Genomic DNA, 21,779 nt, shown 5'->3' on the forward strand with positions numbered 1-21,779 from the left:
GTCAACCCAAACACTGCAAACCCTAGTGTCAGTGACATCTGGCTTGCCATCCAGGACCGAATGGAAGCCTTGCCTGTGGCCATCATGCGCTTCCGCAGTGATTTTGTGATTCAGTTTGCCACTCCCCGTGAAAGAGACCTCGTTGCGTCCTCAGAAGTGCTAGAAGGTCGAGGTTTCGACGTGCTGGTTATCACATGGTCGAATCGATATGGTGGCAAGATCGTCGAGTGGCAGACTGAGGTGTCTATAGACATTGTAGGCTTTCCGCCGCATACATTCGATCCAAGTGTATTAGCACCATTGCTTGAGCGCCACTGCAGCATCCAGGCCTATTCCTTCAGCGAAACTAGAGGCGCATGCCGTGTCGATGCCTACGCGCTCAGCCCATGCTCTATCCCAAAAGTTGGTGAGATCGGTGTGCAGTATCCGACTGCGCGTGGAGTTTGCAACGTCGTGTTTTCGGTGACGCTGACGGCGTACACCACGAAGCACCAGAATTTGTGAGAGATGATTGCATTGTCCATCCAGCTGGCTACAACCCACTGCTTCTGTCGCCTCCTGCTGTCCAGGTGATTAACATTTACCACGCTTCTGACTTATTAATATATTGCTGCGAGTCATGGTCTTGGGTGGAATGTTTGCTTATAAACAGAGTGGATGTTTGCTACCCAAGTCTTGACATTAGCTCATGCCTGTCACCGGTGGTGGGCGCTGTATATATTCTGTTGGTTCATGGAAAGAGGCGAGTTAGTGTTGGTGATGAGTTCATTTGTATTCTGGTGTTATACTGACCATCGCACCTTAACTTCTTTTCTCAGACAAAGCAGTGGACATCGACAGTGAGATGATTGAAGAGGCTTATGAACGCAAGCATATAGGTAACATTCGTGTTAGATCAGGCCTACTCTGCCTAGGTGGTTTGCTAACAATGTTCCAACCTGACATGCAGCATATGAAGAGGAGCTTGCACTTACAGCATGCCATGAAAATGGCTCCAGTACCAGCTCCTCCTCCTATGGTGTTTCTTCCGAAGAGCCTTTCTATCTGCTCAGGGGTGTAACAGCAGCTACAACTAGGCCTTATAGCACCACGTTTCCAACACCGTGATACACACTAACGTTTGTACATGCACTTCACAGTTTGCTCCCCGGCTCGAAGCTTTGAATCGGATCGGAGCTAAGAAGCTCTACTAGCGCTGTGGAGATCCCCAGCGCCTTGAAGACTAGCACCACTTCACCCAGTTGCTCTGCCTTTTGGCGTTCGCAACCTGTTGTGTTAGACCCCCACTTATGTCCTGTGGGTGCAATATCCCTTGGCTCTTTTGTGCATGATTATTTAGGCCTTGGACACTTAACTATCTTTGTGCCAGCTACTTCTATGTGTAAGACTTGGACGCCTGTTGTGCCATCTGAACATCTGTATTCGTAACAAGTATCCTATCTTATCAGTGTGTGTGCTTCTATTTTATGTCTTTTAACTCTGTTACGCGGATATATATATATGTTCGCTACGTCTCGGTTACAGAGTTTATAGCTACGTATAAACAGTATTCCAGGTACCAACCTGCGCGCAAGGGCAAGCGCACCTATCACTAGTTGTCATTCATACGCAAGGCGTCCAATTTCTATCTGTGGAAGGACCATGATGTTAGATGAATAGAGGAGCTCAAAGGGCTGATTGCCACAGTGAGATCTTTTTTTTTTACAATTTCCTAACACTTGGTCCGGACCTGGCGCTTTGTCTCTAGGCATGGATCGGATCGGATCGGATGATAGATTTAATCTCTTCTTGGGAGAAAAAGGGTTTTCCAGCGATGATAGGTACGCAGGCAGGTACCCAACCGATGACCAATCAAGAGTGGATGGCCTTGTTGTGGACACGTGGTTGACCCAAATACTCCTTTTCTTTTACAGAAATGCTACGCCTAGGGCATCCGGGCGCCCCTTTGTGGGCCTACATACTAAGCCAATAGACCTCTGCTCTGTGTCTATTCGTTTTTTTATTACGGTATATATCCGTGTCCGTCTCTTCGGTTGTGCCTGTTGGATAAGAAAAGGAGAAGGAGACGATAGACATGCTCCGCGCGTCAATGGTCACCTAGCCTGCTCCTGCTTCGTCGGTCGCCCCGCTGCTCCTGCTCTACAGCCCGCTCTGTCGTCGATGGTAACCCCACGCTGCTCCTTCTCCTGCTCCATCGCGCTGCCCCGCTGCTTCCTGCCGATGCTTCTGCTATGTGGCTCACTTCGCCGAACGGCAAGGGCACCGCCGCACCAATGCGTGGCGATCGCTCCCTCGGCTGCCAGCTAGCCACTGAGGCCGCCGCGCAAGGAGAAGCATCATGCCCCTGGCGCGGAAGCCCTCTGGCCTCGCCTCCTAGCTGGCGCCCCGATGTAGACGGTGGAGGAGGCCACACCGAGATACGATGCATGTTGCAAGCATACATTCCAAATGTTTCAGATATTTTAGAGGTATGTTACAAGGATGTTGCAAAAGTAGATCGGGATGTTACACATATTGTAGTAGGCTATACATGTAACATCTCTGGTGTTACGAGCTGGCTTAGCACCAGGATTTAGACCTAAGAGGATTTACCGAAACGATTTTCTTGGATTTTAAAATTTAACTTAGGTTTAAAAGTGTCAATTTTGGCGAATTATATTGAACAACGGGTTAGTTAGTTCCTAGATGTTTTGTTTCTATAAGTCAGTATGACGTATGGACGAGTGTATGAAATGGTAGCAGTTGGAATTAATTAGGTTTAGGCATATTAAAAATCACGGCAAAGACGCTAAAGGTTAGCAGGTTCTAGCTAAGTTATTATTCTTTTAAGTCGGAAACGATAGTAGACAATGCCATTTTGGCATTCGAGTTCCAACAAAAATGGTTAAGCACTACATCTATATTTTCGCACGATCAGTTGCAGTTAGGTGTATACTGGGACGTGGTGCAGGTCGTGGTTACGTTAGAGTTACGATGCCCACGCGAATATTGATCGAACTTCGCTAGAACGCGTTGATGGCATGTCGTTGGTGCTCTGTCCGTGAACCGGAGTTCTGCGCGACCCACCTAACCACAGGAGGAGCTGGCTGCCTTCGTTGCCCGTCACGCTGCGGCTATTTGCCTGCGCCACTGTCCTTCACTTTTCCTCTCCCTCGCTAGCGTCTTGTCTGAATTTCAATGGGAGCACACGGCTCTGTCGTGCCCACGCCCCCGCTAAGCGCCACCGTCCACTGCCAGTTCCGTCGCTTCACTCTACAGCACCATCAAGTCCTCTGCTCACCTCTGCCTGCTCTGCTTGTCTCTGCTCCCCTTTTTCACTCTACCAGACAAGCAGCTCAGAGCCATTACCACCAGAGCAAGGCACGCACGAAACACAGCTCATCCTTGTCGCAGCGCCATTGTCTGCCTTCGCGTCCCGCCAAGTTGAGTCGTCTCGTCCATGCCACTGCTGTCCTGCACCTGGCCATGTGTGCTCCGGTGCTGGCGCTATGCTGCTAGTATGCGCGCTCTCTCTGGACTGTTGGGTAGGGCGCCTTTCTTGCTACTTGCGTATAAACGCGGCCGCCGGTAACTTCTCACTCTCGTCGCTCGCCTACTACGCCTCCTGCCTATCCGTCGCTAGCCCCATTGCCGCACAGGGCCTGCTGCTCCACGGCACCGCTCCTCTTCTCCCCCCCCCCCCCCCGCGTCACGTGCTCCCGCGCTGCTGGCTGTCGTGCCCTGCCTGGGCTACCGACCGGTCCGTGGCTGCGCGTCACGCGGCCGCTGCGTGGACCCGCGCCGCTCCACCTCCGTGCTCCGCCCGAGCTTGGTCACCGCCGTCGCCCGGTTTCCTTAGCGCTGCGCACGCGGGCCTCCACGACACCGTCCTAGCTTTGCCTCACGCTGGTCCACCGCTCCCCCGTGCTGCCTCCCCGCGTGTGATTCCACCTCTCTCTCCTCCACCGCTGCTCAGTCGCCCGCCCGTCGTTTCCCCTTGGTCACACTCATACGCGTCCTAGTCCGCCGCTGCCCCACAACCGGTTCTCCGCCACCACTGTGCCACCCTCCGTGCCGAGTTCGGTCGTCGGCCGGTTCCCCTAGAATGCTCCGCCCCGGTCGTGGTCGTGCACCTCCCTGCGCTCGGCCAAATAGCCACCGCGGGCCGCCTCCAGCCGACACTCTGCTTCCCCAGTTCGTGCTCTGTTTTGAGGAGGGAGAAAAGGTGAGAAAGGTGATTAGAAACTAATACAGGGTTCTAGGTATAAAATATGTGACCCAAGTGAATAGTGTTGATGTACTATAGGGTGAATTGTGAGAAGCTTAGGGGCCTCTTCGCAAATGTGTCGTCGTCGGACCGCGTGGGCCGGCTTGCTGGGCTACGGCCTGCCTGTCGCTTGGGCCGTCCGCGCTGTTGCTGCTTGCCGCCTGGGTCACCGGTCAAGCACGCTTGTGGGCTCACTCGCGCTGGGCCGGCCTTGTGCCGCCGCGCCTGGGCCACGTGCTGTGCGTCTGCGGGCCGAGCCGCGCTCGCCGGTAGCGGGCCACGCTGAGGTCACGCCTGCTGTGGGCCGGTTTGGTGGCCGCTGACCCTTTTAGTTTTCTAAGCAATTGTTAATTTAGTTTCGAAAACAAACTTGTAAAATCAATATAAATTTGTGTAGTTTTCTATAAATTATGAAACCAATTCTTTTAGGCTCCTAAACTCATGATCTATCTATTAGCGTATTTGGTTCATCTAGTTTTAAAATGTTTTCAGGGTTGCTCTAATTATTTTAAAAATTTTATTATTGTTAAAATTTGAACTGGTAGGAATTTCCGTGATAAATCGGTGATAGTGTTAGCTCTAAAAATTTTACAGTAAATTACTAATATTATTAGCTACTCACTGTAATTTTTGTAGCTCTAGAATAATTAGTTTACTAGAGTAGTTAATGAGGCCTAGTTTGAATATATAGTAAATCAAATAAATGAAATAAAGAAACAACTTGGGTTTGTAGAACTAAAATGTTTGTTGATAACGCCTTATTCGACAATGTGGATACGTAGCCTAAGTACAGTCATCGTTAGAACTAGCTCGTTAGCTTGAGTGGCGTAAATCGTATTTTACGAGTCACGGTTACAGTCGATTAATTATGTCTTTGCATTCATCGCATTGCATATCATAATAGAGACGTCGATGGATCGCAAAGTCATCGGGAGTTACTGGAAAAATGGTGCTTTTGGAGATCATGTCGCCATGATGAAAAGCTAACTTCTGATTAAATCTTACCCAGGCAAACCCCGATGCATAACCCCTACTATTCTGCACTTTAAATTATATTTGTGCATTAAGTTTTAAGGAGTTGAATGAAACCCACTTGCATATATATCTTTATCCTATAAGTCTTACTAGTATAACAGGATCGTGTAGATTGCTATGCTACAGGACTCCGATAGAAGTCGAGTGATTGCCTGTCACTCGTGAGAGATATGAAATATATTACTGTATTATTATCACTTAGAAAATATAAATGGTGGAAAGGAAAAATGGTGACTGGACAGGGATATGGTTTAGGTATTGGTGGATGTAAGAGGTTGTGTCCTGCGACCAACAGGGCATAGCTTGGTTACATTGTTTTCCCTGTCTGTATCAGTTAAGGATCGATCGTTGCATTGGGCTCTAGGCAAGTTATAGACTTATTATCCCGAGCACATACTTGGGTATGGGCGCAGGGAAGACTAGTTACTCTCTTGTCATGGGTTCCGGCTCTTTCCGGACCGACTGTTAGGGTGGTTTTTGGGTGGAGGTCCTTGAACCGCACTAAGTCTGGGACTCAGGGGTGAGGGCTTGGAGTCCCAGTTTAGACGATGACCTGGACCCCATGACAGGAGGGTAGTGGGTTGGTCCTACTTGTGCTTGGGGTACAAGCGGGGCGTGTGTTTTCGGGGTACCCAGCTGGGGGCATTGATTCATGAATCGTCGAGCAATCCAGTACGGTTTGTCTACGGTCTAGCATCGTAGTAAAAACTGAAAGATGAAAGATGGAAAAATGAAATTTGATTGCTTATCACCTACTTGAATTAGCATAGGTGTTTACATAGAATGGTTAGTTAATGAACTAATGCGACTGCTAATAAAATCGAATATAAGGACGCACGCTTAGTAATGCTTCCTGTAGATGCACTAAACCCACAAGTCAGATAGCCTTGCATATTCTTGGAGTCTATTCTTTCCTCCTATCGGGTAAGTCTTGCTGAGTACAATTGAGTACTCAGGGTTTTATTTCCCGCTATTGCAGGTGACAGGTGGATACTATAGCTGACCCTTGTGTGTGGATTCCTCCTGGTGGACTCAGAGAGAATTTCTTTACGCTACGATCATAGTTTTATTTATAACTCTCACTATATATTTTTATAAATGGAAGTTTTATAATCTGATGTCATAGTTTATATATCAATGCTTCATCATGTCATGAATAGTTATTTATTTCCGCTGTAATTCTGATCATATGTTTAAATTTCTGTTGTTAAGTTAAATTATTCATAACTCTGAGAACAGGATCATATCCCGCTATTATAACAATAAATATTATACTCTGATGCTACATGTTAAGTGATGTAAGAAATGATTAAAAATGGTGTAAGCTTTATTCTCTCATTTGTGATCCTGATGGAAAAATGTGGATTTTTTGGTTCTCCCTTGCGGTGTGCCCGATAAAACTGTGTAATTTAGTGTTCTTCCTTGAGTGCTTAGTGTCTAATGGAAGACAAGCACTCCTGGGAGGCATTAGATTAGACGGTTCTGCCACAAGTGGTATCAGAGCATAAATGAGGAAATAAAGCTTCGAAAACCTCTCGTAAAATAAAATTTGACAATAAATTCTTTTCAAAAGAATAGGACGTTTGTATGTGAAGTTATATAAGTAGCCCTATTACTATGGTTATATATCCAGGATAGATGGCACTCTACTAACTTAGGTAGGCTTAATCAATTTTTCTGTAAGTACACTGACTCGAGCATAGTTCGATAGTATCGACTAGTTATAGGGAGAGAACGATATGCCAAAAATCTGAGAACGGTTGCCCTATATGTTGGCAATAGTGGAAGGACGTATAGGACGTGTATTCATGCATATCATGTTTGTGGATTGTAGTGCCCGTGTTGCTTGCAGATACGCCGTCCATAGGTGTCACGCGTGTCGTATTGTGCACGACTGACTCGTTCCTGTTCTGGAGTTATTTCTGCATTGTGGCTTCATGTTCCGCGTTCACCCGTAGTTCATGTCGGTTGTGACCCACGTCTCCCCATACCCTTTTGTGCGCTCTTGTCGGACCCTTGTCATGTGGTCGTACTAGTTATTAATGGCCTCGGACATCGCTCGCCTCGAACGCGTGAAAAATTTTGGTCGATTCATTTGTAGTAATCCCGCGTAGGAACCCTAGTGGACTGCGCCAGGACCACTGACCGCTCTGCCTTTATAAGCAGGGCCTAGCTTAGCCATTGGTACCACCACTCGGTGCACTTTAGCTCATTTAGCTTTTCTTTTGAGCAAGCTTTTCGCTCAGCCCTTCTTTGCAACCATTGCTAGGAACGGGAGGAGCCTGGGTTAGTAGTTACTGCTTGAACGTTGAGGGTTTTCCTAGAATCCTACATGCCACCCTACAAAAGCTCGGAGTCAAGGATCATCCCAAGTATGAGGGCCATGAGTATGAGAAGCATGGCACTGAGCGGTGTGAGGTTACTATCTACATAGGGAAGAGTGAATAGTTTCCCGACATCACTGAGGCCTAAAATATGATCGCAACCGGGTTTCGCTTCATCAACACCAACCAGGTTGTGGCCCACAAAGCCTTGCGGTACCTTTGCCAGATCTATGAAGAGCCCATTGCCCGTACCCCCATGAGGTTCTTTCCACCCTTGGACAAGAATCGACGGGCATGGAGGGCTCACATGGAGGCCTTGCAAGGGCGGGATGCACAAGAAGACAGTCCAACCGTGGTGCACTTGACCACGTACCTGCTTGCTTTGGATGAGTAGTATGACCGGCAAGCCTCAGAGCTAAGGAAGTGCCTCTATCGAGCTGAGGAAGCCGAGATCTTCTCTAGGATGCTCCAGGTGTAGCTCGCTGAAGCGCATGCTAGTGTGGCAGCCGCTTGAGAGTCGGGAGACTGCCATATTGGAAGCCTTAAAGGAGGATGAAGATCGGCATGTCCATCAGCTGGGTGAGGCCTATCTTGTCACTAGGGCCAAGCGGAGGACTGCTGGTTGCTGATAGGTAGGATTCCTCGATCTTGGAGGGGATTCCTGTCCACCCACCAGAAAGGAGGAGAACCTGGTGTTGCAGTACCGCCAGCACCCCCACCCTCAGAAGTGTCAGAAGTAGAACCATTGATTCCTCTCACTCAGCCATTGCCAAGAGAGGAGGTGGGTCCATAGCTAGGGTGGTAGAAGAATCCGTCGAGCCCGGGAATGAAGATGCATGGTCCAGAGTAAATTAGTTGCCTTAGGGATGTTGTACCCATAGTAGTAGCGCTTTTCATCGCTTGTTCCCCAGTATTGTACTATTGCCGTTGTTTTTCATCCGTAGCTGTAAGGTAGTCCGACCGTAGGGAAGGTGAATGATGTATCGTGAATGGGAGACGGAGTGTCCGTATGTTGTACCCACATAAGCCCATTGGAATGTGTATTTTGTTATTTATGTGTGTTTATTGCGTCCATCTATCTTAAGTCCTCGTTAGGCATGCTTACGGTTTTCAATGGCGATGTTAAGTGGGTTACAAGAGAAGTTACCATTCAGATGCCAGCAGACCAGCCTGTGATTGGATAACATAGGACACTGTATCGACTAATTGTGGATAGTCCAAGCATAACACTTGAGTGTCTTTAAATCCAATCTGTTGTTGGATTTGAATTCCTTGTTCCTTGTTGCGAAAGGAACCCTTGTTGTTTGAATCTTCCCTTGCAATACTCCTCTTATTCTATGGTCTATGACCCCACCGCCTTCATGGCATGTAAGTTAGTAATAGTTGCCTAGTTAATAGCTTATGGTGCCACTGATGAAACCAAGGGCCCCTATGGAATAGCTGCCACATGGTGACTGCTACTCGGCATGCACTGGTATCGAGGTTGTTGACCAAGTACCTTTACCAAGTTACACCACCGTACTGCCTTTGCTACAAATATTGTCCTTGGAAATATTCGGTTGTTCAAACGGGAAATCCACAATGGGTTGATGAAACAGTGTTCCCTCAAGTACACAAGAGAACATGGTTTTGGAGGAAGAACCTATGATATGGTCTTAGTTTACATGAAGACGGATGTGGTCAAGGAAGGGAAAAGAAAAAGAAGAGCTAGCAAGGAAAGTTAGCCATGGGTAGTCGGTAGTGCTTAGAAAAGCCTGAGTAGACGTCATGTCCCAAGCTCTGTGTTTAGTTTGACCACGCTATGCATGTCGGGTTATTTCGCGGTGTGCCCTGCGGACGCCATCTGTGTCGGGCCCTTTAGCACCCCGTTCTCGCGTAGTCGTGGCATTGTGCCGCACTCGACGTCTTCATGCACTGTGCGTTTCTCTTTTTCCCGGCATCCGATTGGCTCTCGACTCCCACGCCTCATCCCCTGTACCAAACCCCCCTTCCCCCTCCCATCTTTCTTCTTTTGGGGACACGGTCGCTTGTATGCCTTCCCTCATCGAGCGAACCCTCTCCTCTCCTCTCCCTTATCCTCTGCCCGCTCGCACAGGGAGCGCACCATGGCCGGCTTTATCCCCACTGCATGAACCATCTGTGTATCCCATTCACGTCGCCTCCACTTCCGGTGTGTTGCGCCCCACCTCCGTTCACCACTATAAGATACCCTTGGTCATTGCTCTTCTTCTCCATCCCCATTCCCCTCACATTCGGAGTAGAGCTACGAGATATAGTCGGTATCTGAGGAAATAGGTTCGTCAGTCCATGGTGATTGTGTGATTTGGGAAGAAGAAGGATCTGGTTTTGAAGCAGTTCAAGTCTACCGTGGTTAGTCCGGTCCTAGGGTTCATGATGTTTGAGTTCTCAGTCTCCTATTTCTAGATCTGTTGGACCTATGCCATGTTTTGGATAATCATTTTCTTGCTGTTTCTCCATTGTCCTCGTCTATCTCAACTTCTGGATTAGTCCTGGGTTGTACTAGGTTGCTCTTAGCCATGTATCCCTAAACCCCTGTGTGGTTTAGTACTCAAAGTCGTGTAATCTTTCGTGTATTTTCCGACCTATGAAATGTAATCGTGTTTCCCCTCTTCTAATTCTTGCTTCGAATCTCAGGACAAGATTCTTTTTAGGGGGGGGGTTGGTTGTAACACCTATGGTGTTATGAGCTAGGCTTAGCACCAAGATTTAGACCCAAGAGGATTTACCAAAACTGATTTTCTTAGATTTTAAAATTTAAGTTAGGTTTAAAAGTGTCAATTTTGGCGAATTATATTAAACAACGGGTTGATTAGTTCCTAGATGTTTTGTTTCTATGAGTCAGTATAACGTATGGACGAGCGTATGAAATGCATAGCAGTTGGAATTAATTAGGTTTAGGCATATTAAAAATTATAGCAAAGACGCTAAAGGTTAGCAGTTTTAGCTAAGTTATTATTCTTTTAAGTCAGAAACGATAGTAGACAATGCCATTTTGGCATTCGAGTTCCAACAAAAATAGTTAAGCACTACATCTATGTTTTTGCACGATCGGTTGCAGTTAGGTGTATACTAGGACGTGGTGCAGGTCGTGGTTACGTTAGAGTTACGATGCCCACATGAATATTGACTGAACTTCGCTAGAACGCGTTGAGGGCATGTCGTTGGTGCTCTGTCCGTGAACCAGCGTTCTGCGCGACCCACCTAACCATGGAGGAGCTGGCTGCCTTTGCTATCTCGTCGTGCTGCGGCTGTTTCCCTGTGCCACTATCCTTCACTTTTCCTCTCCCTCGCTAGCATCTTGTCTGAATTTTAATGGGAGCACATGGCTCTGTCGTGCCCACGCCCCCGCTAAGCGCCACCAGTCCACTGCTAGTTCCATCGCTTCACTCTACAGCATGATCAAGTCCTCTCCTCGCCTCTGCCTGCTCTGCTTGTCTCAGCTCCCCTTTTTCACTCTACTAGACAAGCAGCTCAGAGCCATTACCACCAGAGCAAGGTACGCACGCAAGCAACGCAGCTCATCCTTGTCGTAGCGTTGTTGTCTGCCTTCGTGTCCTGCCAAGTTGAGTCGTCTCGTCCATGTCACTGCTGTCCTACGCCCAGCCATGTGCGCTTCGGTGCTGGTGCTGTGCTGCTAGTATACGCGCTCTCTCTAGACTATTGGGCAGGGCAACTTTCTTGCTGCTCGCGTATAAATGCGACCGCCGATAGCTTCTCACTCTCGCTGCTCGCCTACTATGCCTCCTGCCCATCCGTCGCAAGCCCCATTGCCGCACTGGGCCTGCTGCTCCATGGCAATGCTCCTCCTCCCCCCCCCCCCCGCGTCGTGTGCTCCCACGCTGCTGGCTGTCGTGCCCTGCCTGGCTGCCAGCCGGTCCACGGCTACGGGTCATGCGGTCGCCGCGTGGACCCACGCCGCTCCACCTCCATGCTCTGCCTGAGCTCGGTCATTGCCGTCGTGTGCTCCACCTCCACATGCGAGCCTCCACGGCACCATCCTAGCCTTGCCTCGCACTGGTCCACAGCTCCCCTACGCTGCCTCCCCGCGCGCGATTCCACCTCTCTCTACCCTCCGTCGCTACTCAGTCGCCCGCCCATCGTTTCCCCTTCATGTGTGCGCGCGAGCGCGCAGGCCCCACGGTCGCCCTGGAGTGCCGTCCCTTCCGTGCTCCTTCCCCAGCCCCATTGCGTCCCCTCAGCGCCGCAACCGCAGCAGTAGCACCACTGTTGCCGCCAGCCGCCGGTCGTCGCTGCGCGTGGCCGTGCCTCTGCAGGCCACGGTAGGGATTGCCTTGGCCACACCCGTACGCGTCCTGGTCCGCCACTAACCACGACCGGTTCTCCGCCACCGCTGTGCCACCCTTTGTGCTGAGTTTGGCCATCGGCTGGTTCCCCTGCCGTGCTCTGCCCCGGTCGTGGCCGCGCACCTCCCTACGCCCGGCCAAACTGCCACCGCGGGGCACCTCCAGCCAAGTCGCGCCCTACCTAGAGCGCGTGCGAGGCTGCCGTGGCCCCCACGATAGCACCACCTCCGGTGAGCCACCGCATCGGTCGACGCTCTGCTTCCCCTGTTCGTGCTCTGTATTGAGGAGGGAGAAAAGGTGAGAAAGGTGATTAGAAACTAATACAGGGTTCTAGGTGTAAAATATGTGACACAAGTGAATAGTGCTGATGTACTTCGGGGTGAATTGTGAGAAGCTCAAGGGCCTCTTCGCAAATGTGTCATCGCCGGAATGCGTGGGCTGGCTTGCTGGGCTGCGGCCTACCTGTCGCTTGGGTCGTCCACGCCGTTGCTGCTTGTCGCTTGGGCCATCAGTCGAGCGTGCCTGTGGGCTCGCCCGCGCTGGGTTGGCCTTGTGCCGCCACGCCTGGGCCGCGTGCTGTGCGTCTGCGGGCCGAGCCGCGCTCGCCAGTAGCGGGTCACGCTAAGGCCACGCCCGCTGTGGGTCGGTTTGGTGGCCGTTGGCCCTTTTAGTTTTCTAAGCAATTGTTAATTTATTTTCAGAAATAAACTTGTAAAATCAATATAAATTTGTGTAGTTGTCCACAAATTATAAAACCAATTTTGTTAGGCTCCTAAAATCATGATCTATCTATTAGTGTATTTGGTTTATCTAGTTTCAAAATGTTCCCAGTGTTGCTCTAATTATTTTAAAATGTTTATTATTATTAAAATGTGAATTGGTAGGATTTTCGTGATAAATCGGTGATAGTGTTAGCTCTAAAAATTTTATAGTAAATTACTAATATTATTAGCTACTCACTGTAATTTTGGTAGCTTCAGAATAATTAGTTTACTAAAGTAGTTAATGAGGCCTAGTTTGAATATATAGTAAATCAAATAAATGAAATAAAGAAATAACTTGGGTTTGTAGAACTAAAATGTTTGTTGATAACGCCTTATTCGACAACGTGGATACGTAGCCTAAGTACGGTCATCGTTAGAACTAGCTCGTTAGCTTGAGTGGCGTAAATCGTATTTTTTGAGTCACGATGGTAGTCGATTAATTATGTCTTTGTATTGCATCGCGTTGCATATCATAATAGGGATGCCTATGGATCGCGAAGTCATCGGGAGTTGCTAGAGAAATGGTGCTTTTGGAGATCGTGTCGCCATGATAGAAAGCTAACTTCTGATTAAATCTTACCCAGGCAAGCCCCGTTGCATAACCCCTACTATTCTGCACTTTAAATTATATTTGTGCATCAAGTTTTAAGGAGTTGAATGAAACCCACTTGCATGTATATCTTTATCCTATGAGTCTTACTAGAATGACAGGATCGTGTAGATTGCTATACTATAGGACTCCGATAGAAGTCAAGTGATTGTCTGTCACTCGCGAGAGATAGGAAATATATTAATGTATTATTATCACTTGGAAAATATAAATGGTGGAAAGAACAATGGTGACCGGGCAGGGATATGGTTTGGGTATTGGTGGGTGTAAGAGGTTGTGTCCTACGGCCAACAGGGCATAGCTTGGTTACACTGTTTTTCCTGTCTGTGTCGGTTAAGGACCGGCCATTGCATTGGGCTCTAGGCAAGTCACAGACTTATTATCCTGAGCACATACTTGGGTATGGGCGTAGGAAAGACTTGTTACTCTCTTATCATGGGTTCCGGCTCTTTCTGGACCGACTGTCAGGGTGGTTTTTGGGTGAAAGTCCTTGCACCGCACTGAGTCCGGGACTCAGGAGCGGGGGCTTGGAGTCCCAGTTTGGACGGGGACCTAGACCCCGTGATAGGAGGGTAGTGGGTTGGTCCTGCTTGTGCCTGGGGTACAAGCGGGCGTGTGTTTTCGGGGTACCCAGCTGGGGGCATTAATTCACGAATCGCCGGGCGATCCGGTACGGCTTGTCTACGGTCTAGCACCGTAGTAAGAAATTAAAGATGAAAGATGGAAAAAGGAAATCTGATTGTTTATCACCTGCTTGAAAGTAGCACAGGTACTTACATAGAATGGTTAGTTAATGAACTAATGCGACTGCTAATAAAATCGAATATAAGGACGCACGCTTAGTAATGCTTCCTGCAGATGCATTAAACCCACAAGCCAGATAGCCTTGCATATCTTTGGAGTCTTTTTTTCCTCCTGTCGGGTAAGTCTTGCTGAGTACAATTGAAGTACTCAGGGTTTTATTTCCCCCTATTGCAGGTGACAGGTGGATACTAGAGCTGACCCTTGTGTGTGGATTCCTCTTGGTGGGCTCAGAGAGGATTTCTTTACGCTACGATCATAGTTTTATTTATAACTCCCACTAAATGTTTTTATAAATAGAAGTTTTATAATCTGATGTCATAGTTTATATATCAATGCTTCATCATGTCATGAATAGTTATTTATTTCTGCTGTAATTCTGATCACATGTTTATATTTCCGTTGTTAAGTTAAATTGTTCATAACTCTGATAACAGGATCATATCCCGCTGTTATAACAATAAATATTATACTCTGATGCTACATGTTAAGTGATGTAAGAAATGGTTAAAAATATTGTAAGCTTTATTCTCTCATTTGTGATCTTGATGGAAAAATGTGGATTTTTGGGTTCTCCCTTGAGGTGTGTCCCGACTGAAACTGCGTAATTTAGTGTTCTCCTTTGAGTGCTTAGTGTCTAATGGAAGACAATCACTCATAGAAGGTATTAGATTAGGCGGTTCTGCCACAATACACATATGTTTCAAGTGTATGTTCTAAATGTTTTATCTGTTTCAGACGTATGTTGCAAGTGTTTCATTTGAATATTGCAAAACTAGATCGAGATGTTGCATATGTATGCAAGTGTTTCAGGTGTTTTTATACGTACGTTGTAAGTGTTTCAGGTGTTTTTATACGTATGTTGCAAGTGTTTTATCTTGATAGTTTGAATTGTTTCGGACGTATGTTGCAAGTGTTTCATCTAGATATTGCAAAAGTAGATCGGGTGTTGCACATATTGCAATACGTGTGAGAAGAGGAGAGGGCGCGAGTGGTCCCTGCACGCGGTCCTGGTGGCGCGGGCCCTGTGTGAGCACGCGAAATGCAAGCTCAGGGCGGGGGTATGCTGGCCCAAGCGTGAGAAACAGAGTGCAGCGCGGACATCTAGACGTCCGGGCGGCTAGCACTGCCGTTTCCTTTATCCTCATGGGTGAAACCAGTGGTGTAGTTTGAAGAATTTGGTGTTCGCATTCCCACAACGGATGTGCGTGAGACGAAAGTGCTGCCTGATTCTTAGATGGTTGCTGAGCCGACACTGCACACTTTGAGGCGTCTCCTCTCCTAGTTTTTTTTAAAATTACAGAGTACAACATAGATGCTCACAATACGCATACATACTCATCTCTATGAACACACATACATAAACTCTACCCCTATGAATACCTCCGAAGAACTGAGCCGGCAGATCTTGAAATCCACGAAGTCGGCTGCTTCGCTGTTGACAGGGACGTCGTCCTACCACTAAAAGCATAGTACCGTTAAATCCTAAAATAAATCTAGAAAAATACTAACACCCATGCTAAATCGACTTAGAACCGTCGCCAGTTGATGTTATGTCTCCAATTTTCGATTTTCGCTAGTGCTTGATCCATTTATCACCCTTGACAGTTTCTTGTGTAGCCGTGCAGCGAGTGAAGGAAGCAACAGGGGAGCCAAAATAGAAAGCACAATATACAACACAAATTTGTCCATCGAAAAATATTGCCATCTATCTGTGAACAAAGTCCTCTTCCGACTTACGTTCAAAAAAGAAATCCTCTTCCGACTATTTTGTTCCTTGCCAAATTAAGCTCATACAGAAAATTAATTTTATGACGCCTAATGTTGCATAACATATGCTTATTCCACGAACACTATAATTGTATAGTATAGTAGGCTTCTCAACCTCAGATTTGCACGCATATGAGGATTCAGGAAGTCAAGCACTCCGTGCCGTGATCAGTCGGTGGCCTCTGTCCACTCCGCAATAGCCAGGGTGTGCCGCCCGCCACAAGCCACGTACTTCGCCTGCCACTGCCCGTCGGGGCTGCTGCTGGTCTTGGGCGGCGGCAGGTCGATGGGCACTTCCATTGGGTGGCCCGTCGTCACCTTCCTGCCGTAGCCCAGACGGCCATGGTCGCCCCTCCCAAACTGCATGCCAACACAAATGAGACTCAGCCATTAATATGCACGGCAAAACTCGATAAAACTATGCGTAATGCAGAAAACTTGGTAGTACACATCAATAATGCCTGAACTGGCGTTAGTGAAACTTGGGTTAAAATACATAGTTGATATTAGTCATTCTTAGAACATAAATCGACATTTCTCGAGTCTGCACATGCATCATGTTGTTTAAAAAGCATATCCACAACCACAGTCCACAACTTTGCAAATGTCAAAATCTTCAAGTATTTCATATGTAAGATAAGAAAATAGAAAACCCGGTCTGTTCATCCTTGTCTCAACTATGGGCATGTTTTCTCCCTCAGAAAGAATGTTGTACAGCTTGGCTACTGACCACAAAATCAACAATATATTTTATCATGCTTATATGGCTTCAGACATCCTTGGGTTCGCTCCAGTTAAAACTGCTTTAATGCATTTTAGGTTTTTGCATAACTTTTAAATTTTTCTATCGGTAGTATTCTACTGCAAAGGCCGTAAAAATGGTCAAGTGGCCGGGATCTTCATTTTATATGTCAGAGCCCTGAGCTAGAAAAGATAATGGCAAGGCACATGGTAGGATTGTAAGAAGTAGAAGACAGCTTCTACTTACAGAAAACATCCGGCCATCTCGAGTTAGCGCAACTGAATGTGTTCCTCCACATGATACCTGCAAACATGCAAAATGAGCTCTGCTGCTCAGCTTGGGGAGGAAAATTGTTCAACCACTTCAGGACCACAGTCCATAGGAAAGGCTAATGCAACCGAAGCCAACAACATCCCAGTAATACTAATACCAAGGTCTATTACCTGAACAATATTTTCTCCAGCTAGAAGCTCAACCTTTAGGGGCACCATGCGACTACTCTTATCATCTCCAAATCCAAGCCTCCCGTGCTCTCCTCTCCCCCAAGCATACACCTAAAGATACCAAACAGCAACAACAGCCTTTTAGTCCTAAGAAAGTTGGTGCAAGTTAAGAGGAAAAAAAAACAAAATATTTGTGTTCAAGTAGAAAATGATGAGTACCAAAAAAGAAGATTTTACAATGCATCGAGATTGGATCAGGTTGATTTGTGCAACTCATGGGACCTGCTCAGCTGTGCTTTTGAAGCAGCTACAGCAGTTGCTGCTGCTTATTTTCTACTACAAAGAATAGTAGATGTAGGCAAGTTTGCTGCAGCAGCAGCCGCAACGCTTGCTGCAGCAAGCAGTTCCGATCAGTCTGACATATACATAGCAGAGGCACCTAAGTGCATATCTGCTTTGCCCCGTACAGTCTATATGTTTGTCACATGATCCATCTTTCTAAATAAACAACCACAAGCCCTCAGTATCGTCTATGTAAGGAAAACCCTGGAAACAATCCTAGTTAATTTCAGATCTTAACATACACCCTCACTACACTCCCCATCACTGTCTACCCCTATGCAATACAATATCTAGCCTGCAGTGCCTTACGTTTCTCTTCTTGTCATTTATTGTGATCAGTGCCAGTCTTACTATGTTAAAATACATGTTTCCATGGCATTAATACTCGTTTTTGGAAAATGCAGAATAAGGTACAGAGGGATCTGAATCAATGGAACTCAAGCCAAACTTAGTCTGTAGCCTATTTTTTTTGGAACAACTGCTGACTCTGTATTCGGTTCAGATGAGCTCAACATGGTCAACACACTCCTCTAGGTTACTTCATCGTATACAGTGGCGGAGCCACAGGGTATGCCGGGTCGTATGCCCTGGCATACCCTGTCTGACCGGCAAGCTAGTAGTATAATATACGTATTATACATCCTTATTTATACAAAAAAAAGAAAAAAATTCACCTGGATCAGGATCACGCCATCACGCAACTACAGAAGTAGGAAGGCCCATGATGCGGCCCACGTGGTAAGCGTCCATTACGTTCCCGCATTCACTATTTGGCTTTTCGTATTCTAATCACCCATCGGAGATTGGGGGATGGAAGAAGTCACGGTCTCACGGAACAAGCCGCCACGCCACCGCCCTGACGCCCTGATAGCTGACACTGACACCGACGCTGACGCCGACGCGGTGCCGGTGAGGCATGACCCTGTCATGGTGAGGCCCTGGCCGGCTGGCCCTGGTGGCTAGTGCCCTCTGCCCTGCTGTCCTCCTCCGATTACTCGTCTTCGTCTATAGTTTGCACGACTGCACGGTCACAGAGGCTCGCCGATTCGCTATCTCTCTTAGGTAAAATTTAACCTTTTGCTCTTCGTATTTTTTATAGAAATTATTGTCTACTTTCGTAGCAATTTGCTAACACCATAAATAACAAATTGTTTAGTTGTTTAGCATTGTAAGTGTCTGGTACTCTTTTATGCCTATGTTTGTATTATCGGTATGGCTTTGTATTTAGTGGATGGTTTGGACTTAATCCATGAATTTAAGCCTTATCGTGTTCCTTAGTGCACATATACCGAATCATGTTGTCAATTTTATAATTATTACCGAATTGCTAAAATGGATTTACTGAACTGTATATGAAAATTTTTGGATGGCATACCCTAAGATGAAATCCTAGATTCGCCACTGATCGTATAATATGTATATTTTCGGTGCTCTCTAATCTGGACATCTGTAAAGCATGCCCTGAATAAATAGCTCTGCAGCCGACATAATATGACAACAGTTTTCATGAAGTTAATTTCCTAAGCATGAAAGAATAGCCTGTCCCTCAATATATCCGTGTCATCTGGTGGCTTGGCAGGATAAAACAGCATATAATAATAAGATGGTAACCCTGAATTCAAGAATCAAGATAATGGAAATACCTCTCCCTCTATAGTTAGTGCAGTTGAATGCCAGCCTCCAGCAGCAATGTCAACCTGCAAATGTAAGATATTGGAGCATATGCAACAAGTGAGAAATAAGGAAAGCAATGTGCAGAAAAATTATCGATTTCTGCCCATGCAGTGGTGTCCTCAAATAAAGAATCAGGATGCCATTCTTTGCATAAGCAACATCAAACATTCAAACATAGTATTCCTAGTGTGCAATGATTATAACTGGAAGTCCTGAAAAGGATGAAGCTTGTTAGATGAATGAAAGCTGAACCAATGAGAGATCGAGCTTGGGGAAAAACAACTAAGTTTGGATCTTTTTTATTTTGGTTTGTCATCCTTATATAAGCTCATTTGGCAATGACTTGAGAAAATCACTGATGACAGACTAATTTGAAAATGTATCAGAAAATCGAAGAAAATAAATCAATCTGACTCACCAGTGAGAGATCAGATAGTCCTTCGACACGTATCGGATGCGATCTTGGTTGGGTATCTCCAGTCCCCAGCTGACCATACTCATTACTACCCCATGCCCACAAAATTCCATCCTCTGTTAGTGCCAAATTATGGAATGCACCTACAGCAACGACCCTCACTTTCTCAAGGCCTTGCACACGTACTGGTTTAGATATTTGCTTGCTGAAAGAAGACCCATGCTAAACATTAGAATCAAGGAGATAATAGAAGAGCAAACAAAAAAAAAATATTTCATCATAAGGCACCATACATATCGCCAGGAGGCCATGGCTGTCCCCATGACCAGACGTGACCTTCTTGAGTCAAAACCACTGAATGTGTCCCTCCAGCAGCTACCTAGAATTAGCAAACAAATAAGGAAGCCAAAAGCTAACAAACCGAAATCATGAGTGCAGCACACAAAAGTTGCAGCATCTTTTCACGACAGGAACAATTCATTTGAGCGATAGACACTATAACTGCTCCAGTTCCATCATATAAATTATCCTATATGTGGTTTGTGATCAGACTACTTCTTTGGCAACAAAGCATATGCCAAAGTGACAACACTATCCAAAAATTATTGGATTCCCTGCAACCGACGCACCGAACCAAAATTGCTAAAGTTCCAAGAACATTCCCACTGATGCTACTTGCATAGCGCAGGAATCCAATTCCACTTACTTGCCGGACTTTGAGCTTGGGCGCGCAGCGCTGCGGGGTCGGGATGTCCCTCCAGAGCGCCCTCGTCCCGTCCTCCGTCCTCTGGGGCTCCTCACCGCACTGCCCGTACTCGTTCCCCCCTGCACACAATCCACGCACATTGCATCAAAGCAACCAGAAATCAGTCACGGGAAATCGCGGTGAAGCGGGTGCCCCTACCCCAGGCGTAGGCGCGGCCCTTGTCGTCAACTGCGAGGCAATGCCACCCGCCAATCGCCGCCTGAAGTGAACCAAAGAAACCATAGGCAGAGCTTGTTTCGTCAGCACAGCAGCACACAGGCACGAGCCTCGCAGGTAAAGCGGAACTGAGGCGCACCTGGACGATCTTGACACCCGCGAGGGCGTCGACGGGGCCCGGGGAGCTCTCCGTCTTGGTCTCCGGCGGGTGCCCAAGCGTGCCGCGCTGGTTCCACCCCCAAGTGAAGAGCTGCGCGAGGCAAGGAACCCCAACCAACCCAAGCAAAGCAACCGGGTCAGAAACAGAAGCTCGCCAGGAAATGAACAACAAGCACGAACAACAGGCAGCAGCGGGTCGGGGAAGGGAGGGGACGCACGCGGCCGTCGTCGCAGATGGCGAGGGAGTTGCGGCTGCCGGCGACGACGGCGGTGACGGCGTAGGGCCCCAGCGCCTCAACGCAGTGGGCCCAGTCCTTCTCCTCGTTCCCGCCCATGCCCAGCTGCCCATCCTCCCCGGAACCCCTGCACAAAATGAGAACGAGAAAGAGCAATCAGCGGCCACCGCGTCGGCCGGCGTCGCGAGAAAAGGAGTTCCCCTCGCCGCGGCCCGCGCGCGCGCGGGAGAGAGAAGAAAACGCGGGACAGTGATGAGCGCACCACGCGAGGACCGCGGTGGCGCGGGGCGGGACCGCCATGGCGGCGGTGGGAGTGTCGGCGGCGGGAGCGAAGGGAGCGCGGGGGCAGGCAGCAAGCAGCCGACGCACGCGGTGGAGGTGGGTTTCCGTGCGCCGCGCAGGACAAGCGCCCCCGCCCCGCGTGCGTGGCTTTTGTGGCCGTGATTTGGGCTCTCGTGCCGCGTGCGTGATTTGTGCAGGAAAAGGATGGCTGTGGCGGCAGTGGCCTATCTTTCTGGGCAGGTGTCCGGTCCGGTCCGGTCCGGTACGGCGTGACCTGTGGTCGTGGGGTTTTGTGCTCGGCGCACTAGGTTTTTTTTTTTTGGCATCCTGAGGTGGAGTCCACCGTTCCATCCACGTCTCGATGAGTCACGCGCAAGTGACCAGCTCGGCACTAGTGACTGCAAAGATTCTTGTGAGTAGTGCTGCTACGGCTGCCGGTGATGGAACTGGCGAACTGCAAGGGGATGACACCGCCATTACAATGGGATCAAATCTAGCACGATTTTATTTTTGTTTTCCGTGACAGCGCATGAACTGTTTTAGTGCTGACTGTTGTTTGTAAGACACTCCGTCAGTCCTGCTGCCTCGGTTCAAATTATAAGACGTGTCTTTTTCAAATACATTATTTTTATTATATATATTTAGACATAATGTATATCTAAGTATATAACAAAAATTATAATTATAAG

General features: G+C 47.7%; 1 protein-coding gene across 1 annotated transcript; it reads right to left on the reverse strand.

Moving 5' to 3' along the window:
* Nucleotides 1-15,765: 15,765 nt before the first annotated feature.
* LOC136500947 (ultraviolet-B receptor UVR8-like) lies at nt 15,766-21,254 on the reverse strand. The gene is made up of 11 exons (XM_066496424.1): nt 21,071-21,254; nt 20,791-20,935; nt 20,553-20,663; nt 20,396-20,456; nt 20,198-20,316; nt 19,785-19,870; nt 19,495-19,696; nt 19,046-19,099; nt 17,061-17,171; nt 16,864-16,920; nt 15,766-16,235 (listed from the first exon to the last, which is right to left on the reverse strand). The coding sequence occupies exons 1-11, from the start codon at nt 21,106-21,108 to the stop codon at nt 16,044-16,046; spliced, it is 1,176 nt and encodes a 391-aa protein (XP_066352521.1). The 5' UTR covers nt 21,109-21,254; the 3' UTR covers nt 15,766-16,043.
* Between the last annotated feature and the right edge of the window lie 525 nt (nt 21,255-21,779).

The sequence above is a fragment of the Miscanthus floridulus genome, chromosome 13 (assembly GCF_019320115.1).
Source record: "Miscanthus floridulus cultivar M001 chromosome 13, ASM1932011v1, whole genome shotgun sequence".
Classification (NCBI taxonomy): Eukaryota; Viridiplantae; Streptophyta; class Magnoliopsida; order Poales; family Poaceae; genus Miscanthus; species Miscanthus floridulus.

Excerpts from the sequence above, each read along its gene's own strand:
- LOC136500947 (XM_066496424.1), bottom strand. The coding sequence starts at position 21,108 with ATGGCGGTCCCGCCCCGCGCCACCGCGGTCCTCGCGTG. Across the intron at positions 20,936-21,070 it reads GCCACCGCGGTCCTCGCGTG|GGGTTCCGGGGAGGATGGGC; the intron begins GTGCGCTCATCA and ends CATTTTGTGCAG. Across the intron at positions 19,697-19,784 it reads CCATGGCCTCCTGGCGATAT|CAAGCAAATATCTAAACCAG; the intron begins GTATGGTGCCTT and ends GTCTTCTTTCAG.